The sequence below is a fragment of the Gadus morhua genome, chromosome 17, assembly GCF_902167405.1.
Source record: "Gadus morhua chromosome 17, gadMor3.0, whole genome shotgun sequence".
Classification (NCBI taxonomy): Eukaryota; Metazoa; Chordata; class Actinopteri; order Gadiformes; family Gadidae; genus Gadus; species Gadus morhua.
In genome coordinates, this window is record NC_044064.1 from 7,283,866 (window position 1) to 7,299,208 (window position 15,343).

The window sequence follows — 15,343 nt, forward strand, 5'->3', positions numbered from 1 at the left end:
CATTTTAGAAAGTTTTTAATATACATGTTAGCTGTCCCTTCTTGATACAATTGAATCAGGCAAATCGTGGCCTTCCTGATATTTAGTGTACTGTTTCTGCCTTGTTTACAGTGGATCAGAGTTACACACGCTCATCGTTATCAGTGTGACAACAATGCATCCACCATGAGCAAACAAATGGAAATGCATTACCAATGACAACAAAAGTAATGTTGCTTATGTTATATTATCTTCAAATCAATTTCGTCTTGTTTTATAAGATAAGAGGTTGGTTGTAAAATCGCTGTCGCACTGAGGAGCCTAAATGTTTTGTTTTTTAAAAAAATCGTCACTTGTTGATTTGCTGTTTTTAGTCAATTATAAGTATTAAATCACAAAATGGTAGTAGAAGTCGAGAGCTTCTTTGGCGTATACATGTTATTTTGCACCAATCCTAAATTTAAAGGTCGCATCTATATTGGATTTACGGTGAACCCTGAGCGTCGCATTGGACAGCACAATGCTGGCCGACATCGAGGGGGAGCCAAGAGGACGAGTGGGAAAGGGCCATGGTAATAACACCAACTGACCTAGCCTACTTCATATTTCAAATTTCAACCGACAAATTGGTTATCATTTATGTATGCTTTCATTCTTTTTCCTATTCAGGGAAATGGTTCTGATTATTCATGGTTTTCCTTCGGACATTGCTGCTCTACGGGTGAGTAGTACAACATACTTGGCATAATGTCTTTGTTCAACTTTTTGTATTTGATACTGTTCCTGCGTAACCTAGCCAAAATTAAGGAATGGGAGTCTGCCTTTGTGAGTTTGATGCAACTTCACAAGCAGCCAACATCCAAGCCGCCGAGCAAAGCACTGATCATGATAGGAGAATCTTTCTTATTAGACCAACTTCTATTGCTGAAAGAAAATATGGGACGAGTGCCGCTCTGCCTTACACTATTTACACGGTACTGTGGGATATGTTGGTGCAGCCCATGTTGATTGGTACATTGTTGGGATTTTAAGTGCATGGGACAAGCCAATAAAGCCAAGACGGCATAGCCCCCATGAATGAGAACTCACTTCACTAACAAGGAAAGCAGCCTGATTATGTGAAAGTGGACAGCAGAGGGGGAGAGACTTCTAGGACCTCTATGGGTGTCAAAACGGACTGCCATAAACCTTAAAGGTCCCATTATTCCACCAGGTGTGAGTGTGATTAGCCGTTACACACTGTTTTGAAAATCGGCCTCTTCTGACTTCACAAGTGGGCGTGTCCACCTAGATCTGTGCTGGATAGATCAGTCCACCCAGTGGACTGTAGCAGGCGTTGCTCATCTATCTGTTCTACATCTTGGTGGACACGCCCACTTGTGATGTCAGAAGAGACAGATTTTCCAAACGGCTTGTAACGGCTAATCACACTCACGCCTGGTGGTGTGTCACCTTTAACCCAAACCTTTCCCTAGTAACCCTAACCCCCACGCCCGTCCCTCTAGTTTGAGTGGGCGTGGCAGCACCCGCACTCTTCGCGGCGGCTGACCCACGTGCCGCGGCGTGCCACGAAGGAGTCGAGCCTGCAGTTCCACTGGCGCGTGGTCTCCAGCATGCTGCGCGCGCCCCCCTGGGACCGCCTGCCGCTGACCGCCCGCTGGCTCAAGCAGGAGTACCGCCTGGACTTTGAGCCCGGCCTCCAGCCGCCCCTCCACATCCCGCTGGCGTTCGGCGCCGTCCGGGCCAAGAAGCAGCAGCAGCAGCCGTCGCAGTCCGAGGAAGAGGAAGAGGTGGCAAAGGACTGGTGTTTCCTGTGCAAACGTCCCGTCAAGGTACGTCTCGGTTTTTTTGCTTGCTCGTGTGTTGACACGTTGCTGCGCTGTTGTTCACCTTCAGCGACACAGTACCAAGGATTCAAGTCCCTTAGCTTCCACTGAAGATTAGAGACTTGAGCTGTGTTCGAAATCGTTCCCTATCATGGATGTAGTGCACTAAATAGGGTGCACGCCATTTTGTAGGGTGTTCGAATTCTCAGTGGTCCACTATATAGGGCACTATATAGTGGACTTAAAATAGGGTACATACGATGTACCCTACATGTTACTCCCGTATACCACAATGCAATGCGGTTATATTTTTCCAGGGGAGAAGAAGAAGCCGAATGACCTCGTAAACGAATACATTTAATGATGGAGTCTCCGGCTTGTGTTTAGAAATGTCATCAATTTATTTGGGATTTAACATAGAATATTTAACATTGAAAATTTATTTGAAAAAACTTGAACAAGGAAATGTAACATTCAACATCAATACAACCTCCAGCCCGGTTTGTTTAGATGATGTCGGCGCATCACGCCACACAAATACCAGGCGCATTTACTGACGCAAATGACGTTTGGAAATGTTCAGCGTAGTGTCCGAATTCTCGTTCCCTATTCCCTATATAGTGCACTATATCATGTACACTATATAGGGAATAGGGAACGAGTGTATAGGGAACGATTTCGAACACAGCTTTGGTGTAGGGTCGAGACCTTTAGTTGGGGCTGGAAATCAAACGATACTACATAATGACGTGATGCGATCCGTTATTCTCCTTTCAAGACATCTAACATGATAACATTTGTCCCTCTGCGAAATGCCGCTTCCTTGAAATCACAGGACAATAATGTATACATGTTGTTTACGTTACATAATATAAATCAAACGTTTGGCCTGCTGTCAGACACCCTACGTCCCGAGCACCTATTCCTCCTTGTTGTTCCACGCACAATAAGTGGAATGAAAAGAGTTGACTGTGGCACTTTCCTCTTTCACTAGGCCGCAGAACAACTGTCCTGCCTCCAACCTTCCTGTCCCATGACCAGCCACATGATTTGCCTGGCCAAGCGTTTCCTGCACGCGGAGCCCTCCCACCTCCTCCCCGTGGAGGGCGAGTGTCCATCCTGTCACCACTCTGTGCTCTGGGGCAGCCTGCTCCGCCATCAAAAGGGTTGCCACGGAGACCTGGAAGAGGTCACCGCTGCCACTTCCTCATCACATGTAAGTGTGTGTGTGTGTGTGTGTGTGTGTGTGTGTGTGTGTGTGTGTGTGTGTGTGTGTGTGTGTGTGTGTGTGTGTGTGTGTGTGTGTGTGTGTGTGTGTGTGTGTGTGTGACAATAAACATATTTGAAACTAACAAGGATAAAGTGCAAAAGACGAGGACACTTGTCAAGTCCATAATATTGCAGACACAAACAAATAAAAACGTGGCGTTGCATTAAGTGAGTTTAACTTGCTAAGTCTTGTCCTCTGGTCTTCCACAGAGCCACTGGGCAGACCAACTGCAGATATGACCAAACGAAGCATGTAAATAATGCAATCATGACAAGACATGTCAAGTTAAGTTAAGTCAAGTTACAGGATACACATTTGTTTTGTTTACTGTATTAGAATATTCCATATACTTGGTGGTAATAGGACTAGAAGGGGATGCTGAGTACTTTTGCACTTAAAAAAGTCTTTATCGGAAAACATTTTTCAAATAAAAACGTGGCGTTGCATTAAGTGAGTTTAACTTGCTAAGTCTTGTCCTCTGGTCTTCCACAGAGCCACTGGGCAGACCAACTGCAGATATGACCAAACGAAGCATGTAAATAATGCAATCATGACAAGACATGTCAAGTTAAGTTAAGTCAAGTTACAGGATACACATTTGTTTTGTTTACTGTATTAGAATATTCCATATACTTGGTGGTAATAGGACTAGAAGGGGATGCTGAGTACTTTTGCACTTAAAAAAGTCTTTATCGGAAAACATTTTTCAATGGAGGATAATAAAAGGATTTAGCAGAAGGCAATATAAAGTAGCTTTGTAACAAAGGAAAGCAGGGTAAGGAACTTTGAAGTATAATTTTTTTATAAAAAATGTACATGTCAAGTTAACATTTTATTATTTTTTTTAACAAGTTGCAAGATACACAATTGCTTTGTATACTGTATTAGAATACTCATATACTTGGTGTTAATAGGACTAGGAGGGGATGCTGATTAGTTTAGCACTTAAAATCTCGCCTTCAGCGGCTTGAAGCAAAGTTGCTGATATGTTTTGGGAGTGTACTGAACACTTTGCAGTCTCATGTGAACACAAAATCACCACACGTTATCTTGCATAAAAAAATGAAATAAAGACCTATCTGTTAAAGAGTGTATTCTATTCAATGGTAAAAAAAAGTATATCAATCATTTAAAAATGAGTTATTAGTATGGTGTGGAGTGTGTGTGGATGATGGCCAGTTAAAGCAGCCTCACCTGGCCTGAGTCTGACTGATACAACTCTGGGCTGGGTGAGGCTGCACCCCTGTGGTGCATCCAGCCATCACCACACACACCCCAGAGAGCCCCTGCTCCGATGGTCAACACACTCTGAAATAAACGGGTTAACTAAAGTCAGTACAATCACCTCGGTGGTTTTTAACTGGGATTACAATTAGGGGCAGACGCTTTTATCCAAACTAACTTACATCGGTTAGTACACACATTGACACAACGACGGCAGAGTCAAACATGCAAGGTGACAGCCAGCTCGTCAGGCGCAGTTAGGGTTAAGTGTCTTGCTGAGGGACACATCAACACTCAGCTAGGAGGAGCTGGGATAACTGCCACATATGGATTTATATATGATTGTGTTAAAAATAATGTTTTACATCTTGAAAATGTTCAGAGGAGTTAATATCAAACTTGGTACTAGAATGAATGGATGGCTAAATGTCAGAAGGTTAATCAGTAAAAGGTAATGCTTTCGACAACGAATCAATGCCAACACTGTGCATGTTGCCTCAACATCTGCGTAGCAGTAAACCATATATGTGGTTTTAATGGATGTGTTAGTCAGTGATTCCTCTTTACTTGCAAAGCGTCTGTCTTCATTCAGGAGCAGAAATGTTGGAAGGGGCTTGTAAAGTGATCACCGGCTGGAAGGGAAAACACAATCACAATGAGAACCGACTGAAGTCGCCCACTGGTCAAAGCTGTTGAATTTGTGTACACGGACACATTTTAACAAGCAATACAAATCGAACCAAAGGAACTGAGGGTATGCAATGTTCCCTTATCCAATGTTCTACATCATGAAGGACGATGTCAAAAAGGGACATAACTTTGGACCAATTACAACTACTTCATTTGTGCGTTTGCAAAATAACCTACTAAACCCAAAGGATGAGTTGTGCTATTTCTTAAGTTTGAAATAGCCCCAGAAGTAAGCTTGGCTTGTGCTGTTAGACGTGTCCCTCACCATTCTGGATCCTGGTGAACAACAGTTGATCACTTTGCAGCAGTAGACCGCCAGGGTAATGGAGATAGCCACCAGCGCCATCTGCACCAGCATCCCTCCCGTGTGCAGGTTATTTAAGGCATTCTGTTGGTGAACACACAGGGCCGTGGCCGTTAGACGTCCATAGCACTAATAGATGCAGGGTCACGCCTCAATGTAGTGTACAAATGTAACTTTGACCTTTAATTATGTCTGCCTCAACTTTCTTTTTTGCACTTATATGAACATGAACAACACTTACTGTACATGATCATATTTTTTCCTATATTTTGAAGACCCAAAATGAATACCACAAAAAAATATATATTTTATCCAACTTCCTGGCAGATACAACATTCTTGGCCCAGCTCCAACTTGTATATCCCGCTGTTTCCCCCAGTGTTGAACGTAAAAGATGAACCATGGGAAAAGGTGCAACTTGCCTGCATTTTTTCGCAAATGCGTCTCCGGTTGGTCGTCTCATTGTGGTGGTCGTAGTCTAAATATTGGCAGGCATGCCGGCCCTCATGAAACTCCCCCGACATGGTGATAAGGCCGAATGCCGTGAAAGCGATGGCCAGGATCTGCACTGTAAGACAGGCTCTCAGCTGTGGATACACGGAGGGGAAGGTTAAGGGGAAATCCCCAGCCTAAACATGTATGTTCGATCGGATTTGAACTTGGAACTGGAGACGGTTGTGTTTCTAACGACCAAGGCTACACACAACATGTTGTGTTGAACACAGTTTGTAGCAATTTGATGATCAGATAGGATGTTTGTCATTAGTCCAAGTTAACTTTGTGATGTATACATTCTCTGGGCAGTTCTTCAAAGTTAGTGAATTGGGCCAGTGACCGAAATAATATATACTGTATCTATATATAAATTTTTCTTCGTTGTACAGTACACTTACAGTGGGAATGTGGAGCGTCGTAGCAGCGATGGCCAGACTTCCAGCTAGTATCACCTTTGAATCAAATGCAAAGGACACTCAATCCCCTGTATAATAACAACAAGGTTAAATGGCTCACCGACGTTGGCCCAAGCGTTAAAAAATATTTTGTGGACGTTTTTTGATACATTCTCCTACATCGAAAACAAAGAAGGAAAATACAGGTTGAACATTTCGTTTACCTATCCCTTTGTAGCTGACGTTAAAAAAAAATCTAAATCTGAACATTAGACCCAGTATGGGACCCAATTTTTCTAATCAAACATGATACTACTCACCACTATAGAGACAATGGCGAAAAGTACCCTCAGAACGGTTTCGCCAGACACGCCTTCGAGGTTGAATACCGCCAAGATCCAGGACATCTGATAGAAACTCAGGCCTATCTGGGTGATCTTGGAAAAGTAAACAAGAAATAGTTTGGGTTGACATCTTAACACGTTTATGACCACACTCGCTCACCCAGACCCCACGCTGACGCACACGCACTACAGTGGATGTTTTGTACCCCTAATTCTTTAGGTTTGGCCTCCAGGTACTTCTGTTTGCGTGCCGGGTTCTTCTGGAACGTCACCGAGACCAGAGGACCTTGGTCAACCTCAATCGGTAGGCTGTTCCCCGTTGTTCTTGTTCCGTCTTCCTTGTCTGGAAGTCAGAAGAAAAATGCGTTCGGATGGTTGCACAAGAGTTGAAAGGGAGTTTCTTACCAGACAAACAAATCTGAAAAGGAAGGAAAGTCCTAAGGTTACGGCTAATTAGTAAATTCACAACCCCTAATCGTTAGCAAAGGGTTCTACTTATTGTTTACACACAAAGAAGCAAAGCATTGCGTTATCTTACCTGCCATGTTAACGGTTTACCGTCCCCGTTATTCTGCCCCCCCTCCCATGAATCCTATCTGAGCGCAGCCCCGCCCCTTTGGTGTGGAATGGGGATTGACACATCTGCTCGCCTCTCTTACTTCCTGTTTTCGATATTACATTGAAAGCAACTTTTTGATAACATAAGATAGATAAAAAACACTTAAGTTTTGATTTCAGAAATATAGTGCCTCAGTGTGTGCATTTTTCAGAGGGACACGCAATCAGACTGAATACTTTTATTACAAACTTTTGCCACGGAGACCGGGAAGAGGTCACTGCTGCCACTTCCTTATCTCGTGTGTGTGTGTGTGTGTGTGTGTGTGTGTGTGTGTGTGTGTGTGTGTGTGTGTGTGTGTGTGTGTGTGTGTGTGTGTGTGTGTGTGTGTGTGTGTGTGTGTGTGTGTGTGTGTGTTAACTACTGAACACAATTAACAAACATACACCTATTTGACACTAGCTAAAGTGATAAAGGACACTCAAGTCAAGTCCATGATATTGCAGCAGCAGTAAAACAAGCAACTGATATCATTGATGTTTTGTAAGACATATCTTCTGGTCGGCCACAGAGTCACTGGGCAGACCAACTGCAGATCTGACCGTACGAAGCATGTAAATAATGCAATCATGACAAGACCCTTAAAACTTCCATTCAAACTGAGATCAATGTTGATATCACAAATCAATGTATTTATCTATTTATTTTATGTGTTTAATCTGTGTGCTACTTTGTCGCAAAACATTTTTTAATAGAGGGTAAAAACAGGATTGAGAAGAAGGCAACATAAAGTAGCTGTGCAACAAAGACAAAGCAGGGTAGGGAACTTTAAGGAGCATGTTTTATATAAGTTGCAGGATACACATTGGTTTCGTTTACTGTATTAGAATACTCATATACTTGATGGTTATAGGACTAGGAGGGGATGCTGAGTAGCCTGGCACCGCCCACCTACCTACTTCCGCTCAATTTTCATTTCACTTCTGTACAAATGAAATGAAGTACGATGGTCTGGTAGGACCAGGCTAGACGCTGAGTACTTCAGCAGCTTGGAGCCACATTTTGGAAATGTGTACTCAACACTTTGCAGTCACTTGCGAACACAAAATTGCCACACGTTGACTTGCATAAAAAAATGAAATAAATACTTGTCTGATAAAGAGTGTGTCCTATTCAATGCTGAAAAAAAGTATATCAATCATTTAAAATGAGTTATTAGTATGGTGTGGAGTGTGTGTGGATGATGGCCAGTTTAAGCAGCCTCACCTGGCCTGAGTCTGACTGATACAACTCTGGGCTGGGTGAGGCTGCACCCCTGTGGTGCATCCAGCCATCACCACACACACCCCAGAGAGCCCCCGACGGTCAACACACTCTGAAATAAACGGGTTAACTAAAGTCAGTCACCTCGGTGGTTTGTAACTGGGAGAACATATATGGCTTTACATATGATTGTGTTAAAAATAATGTTTTACATATTGCAAATGTTCACAAGAGTTAATATCAAACTTGGCCCCAGAATGATGACAATCTGAAGGATCAGTCAGATGGCTAAATGTCAGAAGGTTAATCAGTAAAAGGTAATGCTCTCGACAACGAATCAATGCCAACACTGTGCATGTTGCCTCAACATCTGCGTAGCAGTTAACCATATATATGGTTTTAATGGATGTGTTAGTCAGTGATTCCTCTTTACTTTCAAAGCATTTGTCTTCATTCAGGAGCAGAAGGGTTGGAAGGGGCTTGCACAGTGATCACCGGCTGGAAGGGAAAACACAATCACAATGAGAACCACAGGAACTGAGGTTATGCAATATTCCCTTATCCAATGTCCTACATCATGAAGGATGATGTCAAGGAGGGACATCACTTTGGACCAATTCTGAAAATTTGATTTGTTCGATTGCAAAATAACCTACTAAACCCAAAGGATGAGTTGGGGGTCCAAAGTTTGAAATAGCCCAAAAAGTAAGCTTGGCTTGTTTTGTTAGACGTGTCCCTCACCATTCTGGATCCCGGTGAACAACAGTTGATCACTTTGCAGCAGTAGACCGCCAGGGTAATGGAGATAGCCACCAGCGCCGTCTGCACCAGCGTCCCTCCCGCGTGCAGGTAATGGAAGAAATTCTGTTGGCGAACACACAGGGGCGTGGCCATTAGACGTGCCTAGCACTAATAGATGCAGGGTCACGCCTCAATGTAGTGTACAAATGTAACTTTGACCTTCAATTATGTCTGCCTCAACTTTATTTTTTGCATTTATATGAACATGAAAAATACTTACATTAACACATTTTGGTATTTTCTTTTTATATTTATATTTTGCAAGACCCAAAATGAATACCAAATAAAAAAAATCATTTTATGCAACTTCCTGGCAGATTCAACATTCTTGGCCCACCTCCAACTTGTGTTGCACAAAATTCCCAATTTTTTCCACAGCGTTGAACGTAAAAGATGAAACATGGGAGACGGTGCTACTTGCATCCATTTTTTCGCAAATGCTTTGCTCGGTGGTCTTCCTATTGCTGTGCTCGCCAAACCAGCAGCCATGCAAAACGCCGATCTCAAACTGCCCCATCGTGAGGATGAAGCCGCATACCGAGGCAGCGATGGCCAGGATCTGCATGGTAAGGCAGGCTCTCAACTGTGGATGCACGGAGGGGAAGGTTAAGGGGAAATCCCCAGCCTAAATATGTCTGTTCGATCGGATTTTAATTTGGAACCGGAGACAGTTGTGTTTCGAACGAAGACGGCAACACACAATATGTTGTGTTGAACACAGTTTGTAGCAATTTGATGATCAGTTTCATCATGTTTGTGATTACTCCAAATTAACTGTGGCCCTCACTGGGCAGTTCTACAAAGTTAGAGAATTAAGCCGGTGTCCAAAATAATATATAGCCTACTGTATATATATATATTTATTTTTCTTTGTTCTACGGTTAACTTACAGTGGGAATGTGGAGCGTCGTAGCAGCGATGGCCAGACATCCAGCTAGTATCACCTGGTAAATAAATGCAAAGGACACTCAATCCCCTGTCTAATGACAGCAAGGTTAAATAGGTCACCACCGTTGGCCCCAGTTATATAGTCAAACAATATTTTGTGGATGATTTTCGCTAAATTTTCCTACATCGAATAAAGGAAAATATAGCCTACAGGTTGACCATTTAGTTTGTCTATCCCTGTGTAGCTGACGTAAAAAAAAATCTGAATCTGAAAATTAGACCCAGTATGGTACCCAATTTTTCTAATGAAACATTATATGATACTCACCACTACAGAGGCAATGGTGAACAAAACCCTCAGACCGGTTTCTCCACGCACGGAATCGATGTAGACTAACGCAAACACCCAGGACATCTGATACAAAGTCAGGCCTATCTGGGTGATCTTCGAAAAGTAAACAAGAAATAGTTTGGGTTGACATCTTAACACTCTTATGACCACACTCGCTCACACACACGCTGACACACGCGCTGGCACACGCACGCACACGCACTACAGTGGATGTTTTGTACCCCTAATTCTTTAGGTTGGGCCTCCAGGTACTTCTGTTTGCGTGCCGGGTTCTTCTGGAACGTCACCAAGACCAGAGGACCTTGCTCAACCTCAATCGGTGGGCTGTTCCCCGTGGTTCTTGTTCCCTCTTCCTTGTCTTGAAGTCAGAAAAAAAAATGCGTTCGGATGGTTGCACAAGGGTTGAAGGAAGTTTCTTACCAGACAAACAAAACTGAGAAGGAAGTAAATGCCTAAAGTTACTGCGTATACTGATGCAATTAGTAAATTCACAATCCCAAATCGTTAGCAAAGGGATCTACTTATTGTTTACACATAAAGAAGCAAAGCATTGTGTTATCTTACCAGCCATGATAACGGTTCTTCGTCCGCGTTATTCTGCCCCCCTCCCTGAATCCTGTCTGCGCGCTGCCCCGCCCCTTTTGTGTGAAATGGGGATTGGCACATCTGCTCTACTGTCCTCGATGTTACATTAAAGGAGACATAGGATGGTGTTTTCCCAACATAGTATATGAGTTCTAGAAAACATGTTTTTGAAGCTGTTTGCTGGAAATGGCTTTTAGGTAAAAAAATCTCTCCTAATAATATTAATAATTAATATATAATATAGATAATATTAATATATAGGTATCTATATAATATAATATCTAATTAGTTATTGTTATTATTATCATTCTACACTTGAACCTCCTAAGATGGCGCAATTTGATTGGTTCGCTATCTCGTGATATTGGGCAATATTATCCCATGATTGAGATCTCAAATTCGGATATTGTTTTCATCGCAAAATGTCCCGCTTTGCTTGATAAAAAACAAAAAAATCCTGGCAAAAAGTGTTATCTTGTTTATTTTTCGACGGGGTTTCACCCTCAAATCCCACTTTTCTCAGGGTGTCATTTTTTGCCAAGTAATTTGAAAGTTCCATTCAAAAGTGGCTGCTAAGATAATACACTGAATATTGCATTTTTGATTCACTTGTCTGTTGTAAAAATCTGTTCAAACAGATGTTGACGTCACTGCTTTACGGCAAGTTCTGAGTCACTTTGCCACTTCCGCATATATAATATTTTTAATATATATAATATACTATGTATATATATATACATATAATATATAACAATTAACTTTGACGGAAAGTCCTCCTTAAGATAATGTTTCTGATTCTGTTTCAGCTTTAGATGCCATCAAGCATCAGTAATCAGTCGCAAGTCTGTCCCTGACCAATCAGCATTCGTTAGCAGAAGCATGTAAATAATGCAATCATGACAAGACCCTTAAAACTTCCATTCAAACTGAGATCAATGTTGATATCACAAATCAATGTATTTATCTATTTATTTTATGTGTTTAATCTGTGTGCTACTTTGTCGCAAAACATTTTTTAATAGAGGGTAAAAACAGGATTGAGAAGAAGGCAATATAAAGTAGCTGTGCAACAAAGACAAAGCAGGGTAGGGAACTTTAAGGAGCATGTTTTATATAAGTTGCAGGATACACATTGGTTTCGTTTACTGTATTAGAATACTCATATACTTGATGGTTATAGGACTAGGAGGGGATGCTGAGTAGCCTGGCACCGCCCACCTACCTACTTCCGCTCAATTTTCATTTCACTTCTGTACCAATGAAATGAAGTACGATGGTCTGGTAGGACCAGGCTAGACGCTGAGTACTTCAGCAGCTTGGAGCCACTTTGCAGTCACTTGCGAACACAAAATTGCCACACGTTGACTTGCATAAAAAAATGAAATAAATACTTGTCTGATAAAGAGTGTGTCCTATTCAAGGCTGAAAAAAAGTATATCAATCATTTAAAATGAGTTATTAGTATGGTGTGGAGTGTGTGTGGATGATGGCCAGTTAAAGCAGCCTCACCTGGCCCGAGTCTGACTGATACAACTCTGGGCTGGGTGAGGCTGCACCCCTGTGGTGCATCCAGCCATCACCACACACACCCCAGAGAGCCCCTGCTCCGACGGTCGACACACTCTGAAATAAACGGGTTAACTAAAGTCAGTCACCTCGGTGGTTTGTAACTGGGAGAACATATATGGCTTTACATATGATTGTGTTAAAAATAATGTTTTACATATTGCAAATGTTCACAAGAGTTAATATCAAACTTGGCCCCAGAATGATGACAATCTGAAGGATCAGTCGGATGGCTAAATGTCAGAAGGTTAATCAGTAAAAGGTAATGCTCTCGACAACGAATCAATGCCAACACTGTGCATGTTGCCTCAACATCTGCGTAGCAGTAAACCATATATGTGGTTTTAATGGATGTGTTAGTCAGTGATTCCTCTTTACTTTCAAAGCATTTGTCTTCATTCAGGAGCAGAAGGGTTGGAAGGGGCTTGCACAGTGATCACCGGCTGGAAGGGAAAACACAATCACAATGAGAACCACAGGAACTGAGGTTATGCAATATTCCCTTATCCAATGTCCTACATCATGAAGGATGATGTCAAGGAGGGACATCACTTTGGACCAATTCTGAAAATTTGATTTGTTCGATTGCAAAATAACCTACTAAACCCAAAGGATGAGTTGGGGGTCCAAAGTTTGAAATAGCCCAAAAAGTAAGCTTGGCTTGTTTTGTTAGACGTGTCCCTCACCATTCTGGATCCCGGTGAACAACAGTTGATCACTTTGCAGCAGTAGACCGCCAGGGTAATGGAGATAGCCACCAGCGCCGTCTGCACCAGCGTCCCTCCCGCGTGCAGGTTATGGAAGACATTCTGTTGGTGAACACACAGGGCCGTGGCCATTAGACGTCCATAGCACTAAAAGATGCAGGGTCACGCCTCAATGTAGTGTACAAATGTAACTTTGACCTTTAATTATGTCTGCCTCAACTTTATTTTTTGCATTTATATGAACATGAAAAATACTTACATTAACACATTTTGGTATTTTCTTTTTATATTTATATTTTGCAAGACCCAAAATGAATACCAAATAAAAAAAATCATTTTATGCAACTTCCTGGCAGATTCAACATTCTTGGCCCACCTCCAACTTGTGTTGCACAAAATTCCCAATTTTTTTCACAGCGTTGAACGTAAAAGATGAAACATGGGAGACGGTGCTACTTGCATCCATTTTTTCGCAAATGCTTTGCTTGGTGGTCGTCTTATTGCTGTACTCGTCAAACCAGCAGCCATGCAAAACGCCGTTCTCAAACTGCCCCATCGTGAGGATGAAGCCGAATACCGAGGCAGCGATGGCCAGGATCTGCATGGTAAGGCAGGCTCTCAACTGTGGATACACGGAGGGGAAGGTTAAGGGGAAATCCCCAGCCTAAATATGTCTGTTCGATCGGATTTTAATTTGGAACCGGAGACGGTTGGGTTTCGAACGAAGACGGCAACACACAATATGTTGTGTTGAACACAGTTTGTAGCAATTTGATGATCAGTTTCATCATGTTTGTGATTAGTCCAAATTAACTGTGGCCCTCTCTGGGCAGTTCTACAAAGTTAGAGAATTAAGCCGGTGTCCAAAATAATATATAGCCTACTGTATATATATATATTTATTTTTCTTTGTTCTACGGTTAACTTACAGTGGGAATGTGGAGCGTCGTAGCAGCGATGGCCAGACATCCAGCTAGTATCACCTGGGAAATAAATGCAAAGGACACTCAATCCCCTGTCTAATGACAGCAAGGTTAAATAGGTCACCACCGTTGGCCCCAGTTATATAGTCAAACAATATTTTGTGGATGATTTTCGCTAAATTTTCCTACATCGAATAAAGGAAAATATAGCCTACAGGTTGACCATTTAGTTTGTCTATCCCTGTGTAGCTGACGTAAAAAAAAATCTGAATCTGAAAATTAGACCCAGTATGGTACCCAATTTTTCTAATGAAACATTATATGATACTCACCACTACAGAGGCAATGGTGAACAAAACCCTCAGACCGGTTTCGCCACGCACGGAATCGATGTAGACTAACGCAAACACCCAGGACATCTGATACAAACTCAGGCCTATCTGGGTGATCTTCGAAAAGTAAACAAGAAATAGTTTGGGTTGACATCTTAACACTCTTATGACCACACTCGCTCACACACACGCTGACACACGCGCTGGCACACGCACGCACACGCACTACAGTGGATGTTTTGTACCCCTAATTCTTTAGGTTGGGCCTCCAGGTACTTCTGTTTGCGTGCCGGGTTCTTCTGGAACGTCACCGAGACCAGAGGACCTTGCTCAACCTCAATCGGTGGGCTGTTCCCCGTGGTTCTTGTTCCCTCTTCCTTGTCTTGAAGTCAGAAAAAAAAATGCGTTCGGATGGTTGCACAAGGGTTGAAGGAAGTTTCTTACCAGACAAACAAAACTGAGAAGGAAGTAAATGCCTAAAGTTACTGCGTATACTGATGCAATTAGTAAATTCACAATCCCAAATCGTTAGCAAAGGGATCTACTTATTGTTTACACATAAAGAAGCAAAGCATTGTGTTATCTTACCAGCCATGATAACGGTTCTTCGTCCGCGTTATTCTGCCCCCCTCCCTGAATCCTGTCTGCGCGCTGCCCCGCCCCTTTTGTGTGAAATGGGGATTGGCACATCTGCTCTACTGTCCTCGATGTTACATTAAAGGAGACATAGGATGGTGTTTTCCCAACATAGTATATGAGTTCTAGAAAACATGTTTTTGAAGCTGTTTGCTGGAAATGGCTTTTAGGTAAAAAAATCTCTCCTAATAATATTAATAATTAATA

General features: G+C 42.3%; 4 protein-coding genes across 6 annotated transcripts; 1 reads left to right on the forward strand and 3 right to left on the reverse strand.

Annotated features, from left to right (window-relative positions):
- Window positions 1–97: 97 nt before the first annotated feature.
- On the forward strand, window positions 98–4,162 carry slx1b (SLX1 homolog B, structure-specific endonuclease subunit). Its single transcript, XM_030338984.1, has 6 exons — window positions 98–551; window positions 649–700; window positions 1,485–1,811; window positions 2,800–3,021; window positions 3,285–3,493; window positions 3,777–4,162. Exons 1-5 carry the CDS (start codon window positions 379–381, stop codon window positions 3,312–3,314), a joined length of 804 nt encoding a protein of 267 aa, XP_030194844.1. The 5' UTR covers window positions 98–378; the 3' UTR covers window positions 3,315–3,493; window positions 3,777–4,162.
- LOC115529861 (uncharacterized) lies at window positions 3,895–7,204 on the reverse strand. Its single transcript, XM_030338985.1, has 7 exons — window positions 7,066–7,204; window positions 6,734–6,870; window positions 6,504–6,620; window positions 6,187–6,240; window positions 5,716–5,880; window positions 5,255–5,377; window positions 3,895–4,931 (listed from the first exon to the last, which is right to left on the reverse strand). Exons 1-7 carry the CDS (start codon window positions 7,070–7,072, stop codon window positions 4,884–4,886), a joined length of 651 nt encoding a protein of 216 aa, XP_030194845.1. The 5' UTR covers window positions 7,073–7,204; the 3' UTR covers window positions 3,895–4,883.
- Window positions 7,205–7,771: 567 nt separating this feature from the next.
- Window positions 7,772–11,086, reverse strand: LOC115529863 (uncharacterized). The gene is made up of 7 exons (XM_030338989.1): window positions 10,952–11,086; window positions 10,609–10,745; window positions 10,364–10,480; window positions 10,038–10,091; window positions 9,569–9,730; window positions 9,088–9,210; window positions 7,772–8,844 (listed from the first exon to the last, which is right to left on the reverse strand). The coding sequence occupies exons 1-7, from the start codon at window positions 10,956–10,958 to the stop codon at window positions 8,797–8,799; spliced, it is 648 nt and encodes a 215-aa protein (XP_030194849.1). The 5' UTR covers window positions 10,959–11,086; the 3' UTR covers window positions 7,772–8,796.
- An 841-nt stretch (window positions 11,087–11,927) lies between these two features.
- On the reverse strand, window positions 11,928–15,223 carry LOC115529862 (uncharacterized). Of its 3 annotated transcripts, XM_030338987.1 has the most exons (8): window positions 15,089–15,223; window positions 14,746–14,882; window positions 14,501–14,617; window positions 14,175–14,228; window positions 13,706–13,867; window positions 13,225–13,347; window positions 12,917–12,981; window positions 11,928–12,595 (listed from the first exon to the last, which is right to left on the reverse strand). In XM_030338987.1, exons 1-7 carry the CDS (start codon window positions 15,093–15,095, stop codon window positions 12,934–12,936), a joined length of 648 nt encoding a protein of 215 aa, XP_030194847.1. In that variant the 5' UTR covers window positions 15,096–15,223; the 3' UTR covers window positions 11,928–12,595; window positions 12,917–12,933. The 3 variants fall into 3 exon arrangements, with proteins under 3 accessions (XP_030194847.1, XP_030194846.1, XP_030194848.1); XM_030338986.1 differs by having other exon boundaries at window positions 11,928–12,981; XM_030338988.1 differs by lacking the exon at window positions 14,501–14,617 and having other exon boundaries at window positions 11,928–12,981.
- Window positions 15,224–15,343: the final 120 nt, after the last annotated feature.

Bases quoted from the DNA above. Each gene is read 5' to 3' on its own strand.
- slx1b (XM_030338984.1), top strand. From the start codon at position 379: ATGGTAGTAGAAGTCGAGAGCTTCTTTGGCGTATACATGTTATTTTGC. The intron at 552-648 runs GTAATAACACCA...TTTCCTATTCAG, and splicing joins ACGAGTGGGAAAGGGCCATG to GGAAATGGTTCTGATTATTC. The intron at 701-1,484 runs GTGAGTAGTACA...CCGTCCCTCTAG, and splicing joins CGGACATTGCTGCTCTACGG to TTTGAGTGGGCGTGGCAGCA.
- LOC115529861 (XM_030338985.1), bottom strand. The intron at 6,621-6,733 runs GTACAAAACATC...TACTTTTCCAAG, and splicing joins CCAAACCTAAAGAATTAGGG to ATCACCCAGATAGGCCTGAG. The intron at 4,932-5,254 runs GTGAGGGACACG...TTTCCCTTCCAG, and splicing joins GTTCACCAGGATCCAGAATG to CCGGTGATCACTTTACAAGC.
- LOC115529863 (XM_030338989.1), bottom strand. The intron at 10,481-10,608 runs GTACAAAACATC...TACTTTTCGAAG, and splicing joins CCCAACCTAAAGAATTAGGG to ATCACCCAGATAGGCCTGAC. The intron at 9,211-9,568 runs GCAAGTAGCACC...GTTCGCCAACAG, and splicing joins GCATTTGCGAAAAAATGGAT to AATTTCTTCCATTACCTGCA.
- LOC115529862 (XM_030338987.1), bottom strand. The intron at 14,618-14,745 runs GTACAAAACATC...TACTTTTCGAAG, and splicing joins CCCAACCTAAAGAATTAGGG to ATCACCCAGATAGGCCTGAG. The intron at 13,348-13,705 runs GCAAGTAGCACC...GTTCACCAACAG, and splicing joins GCATTTGCGAAAAAATGGAT to AATGTCTTCCATAACCTGCA.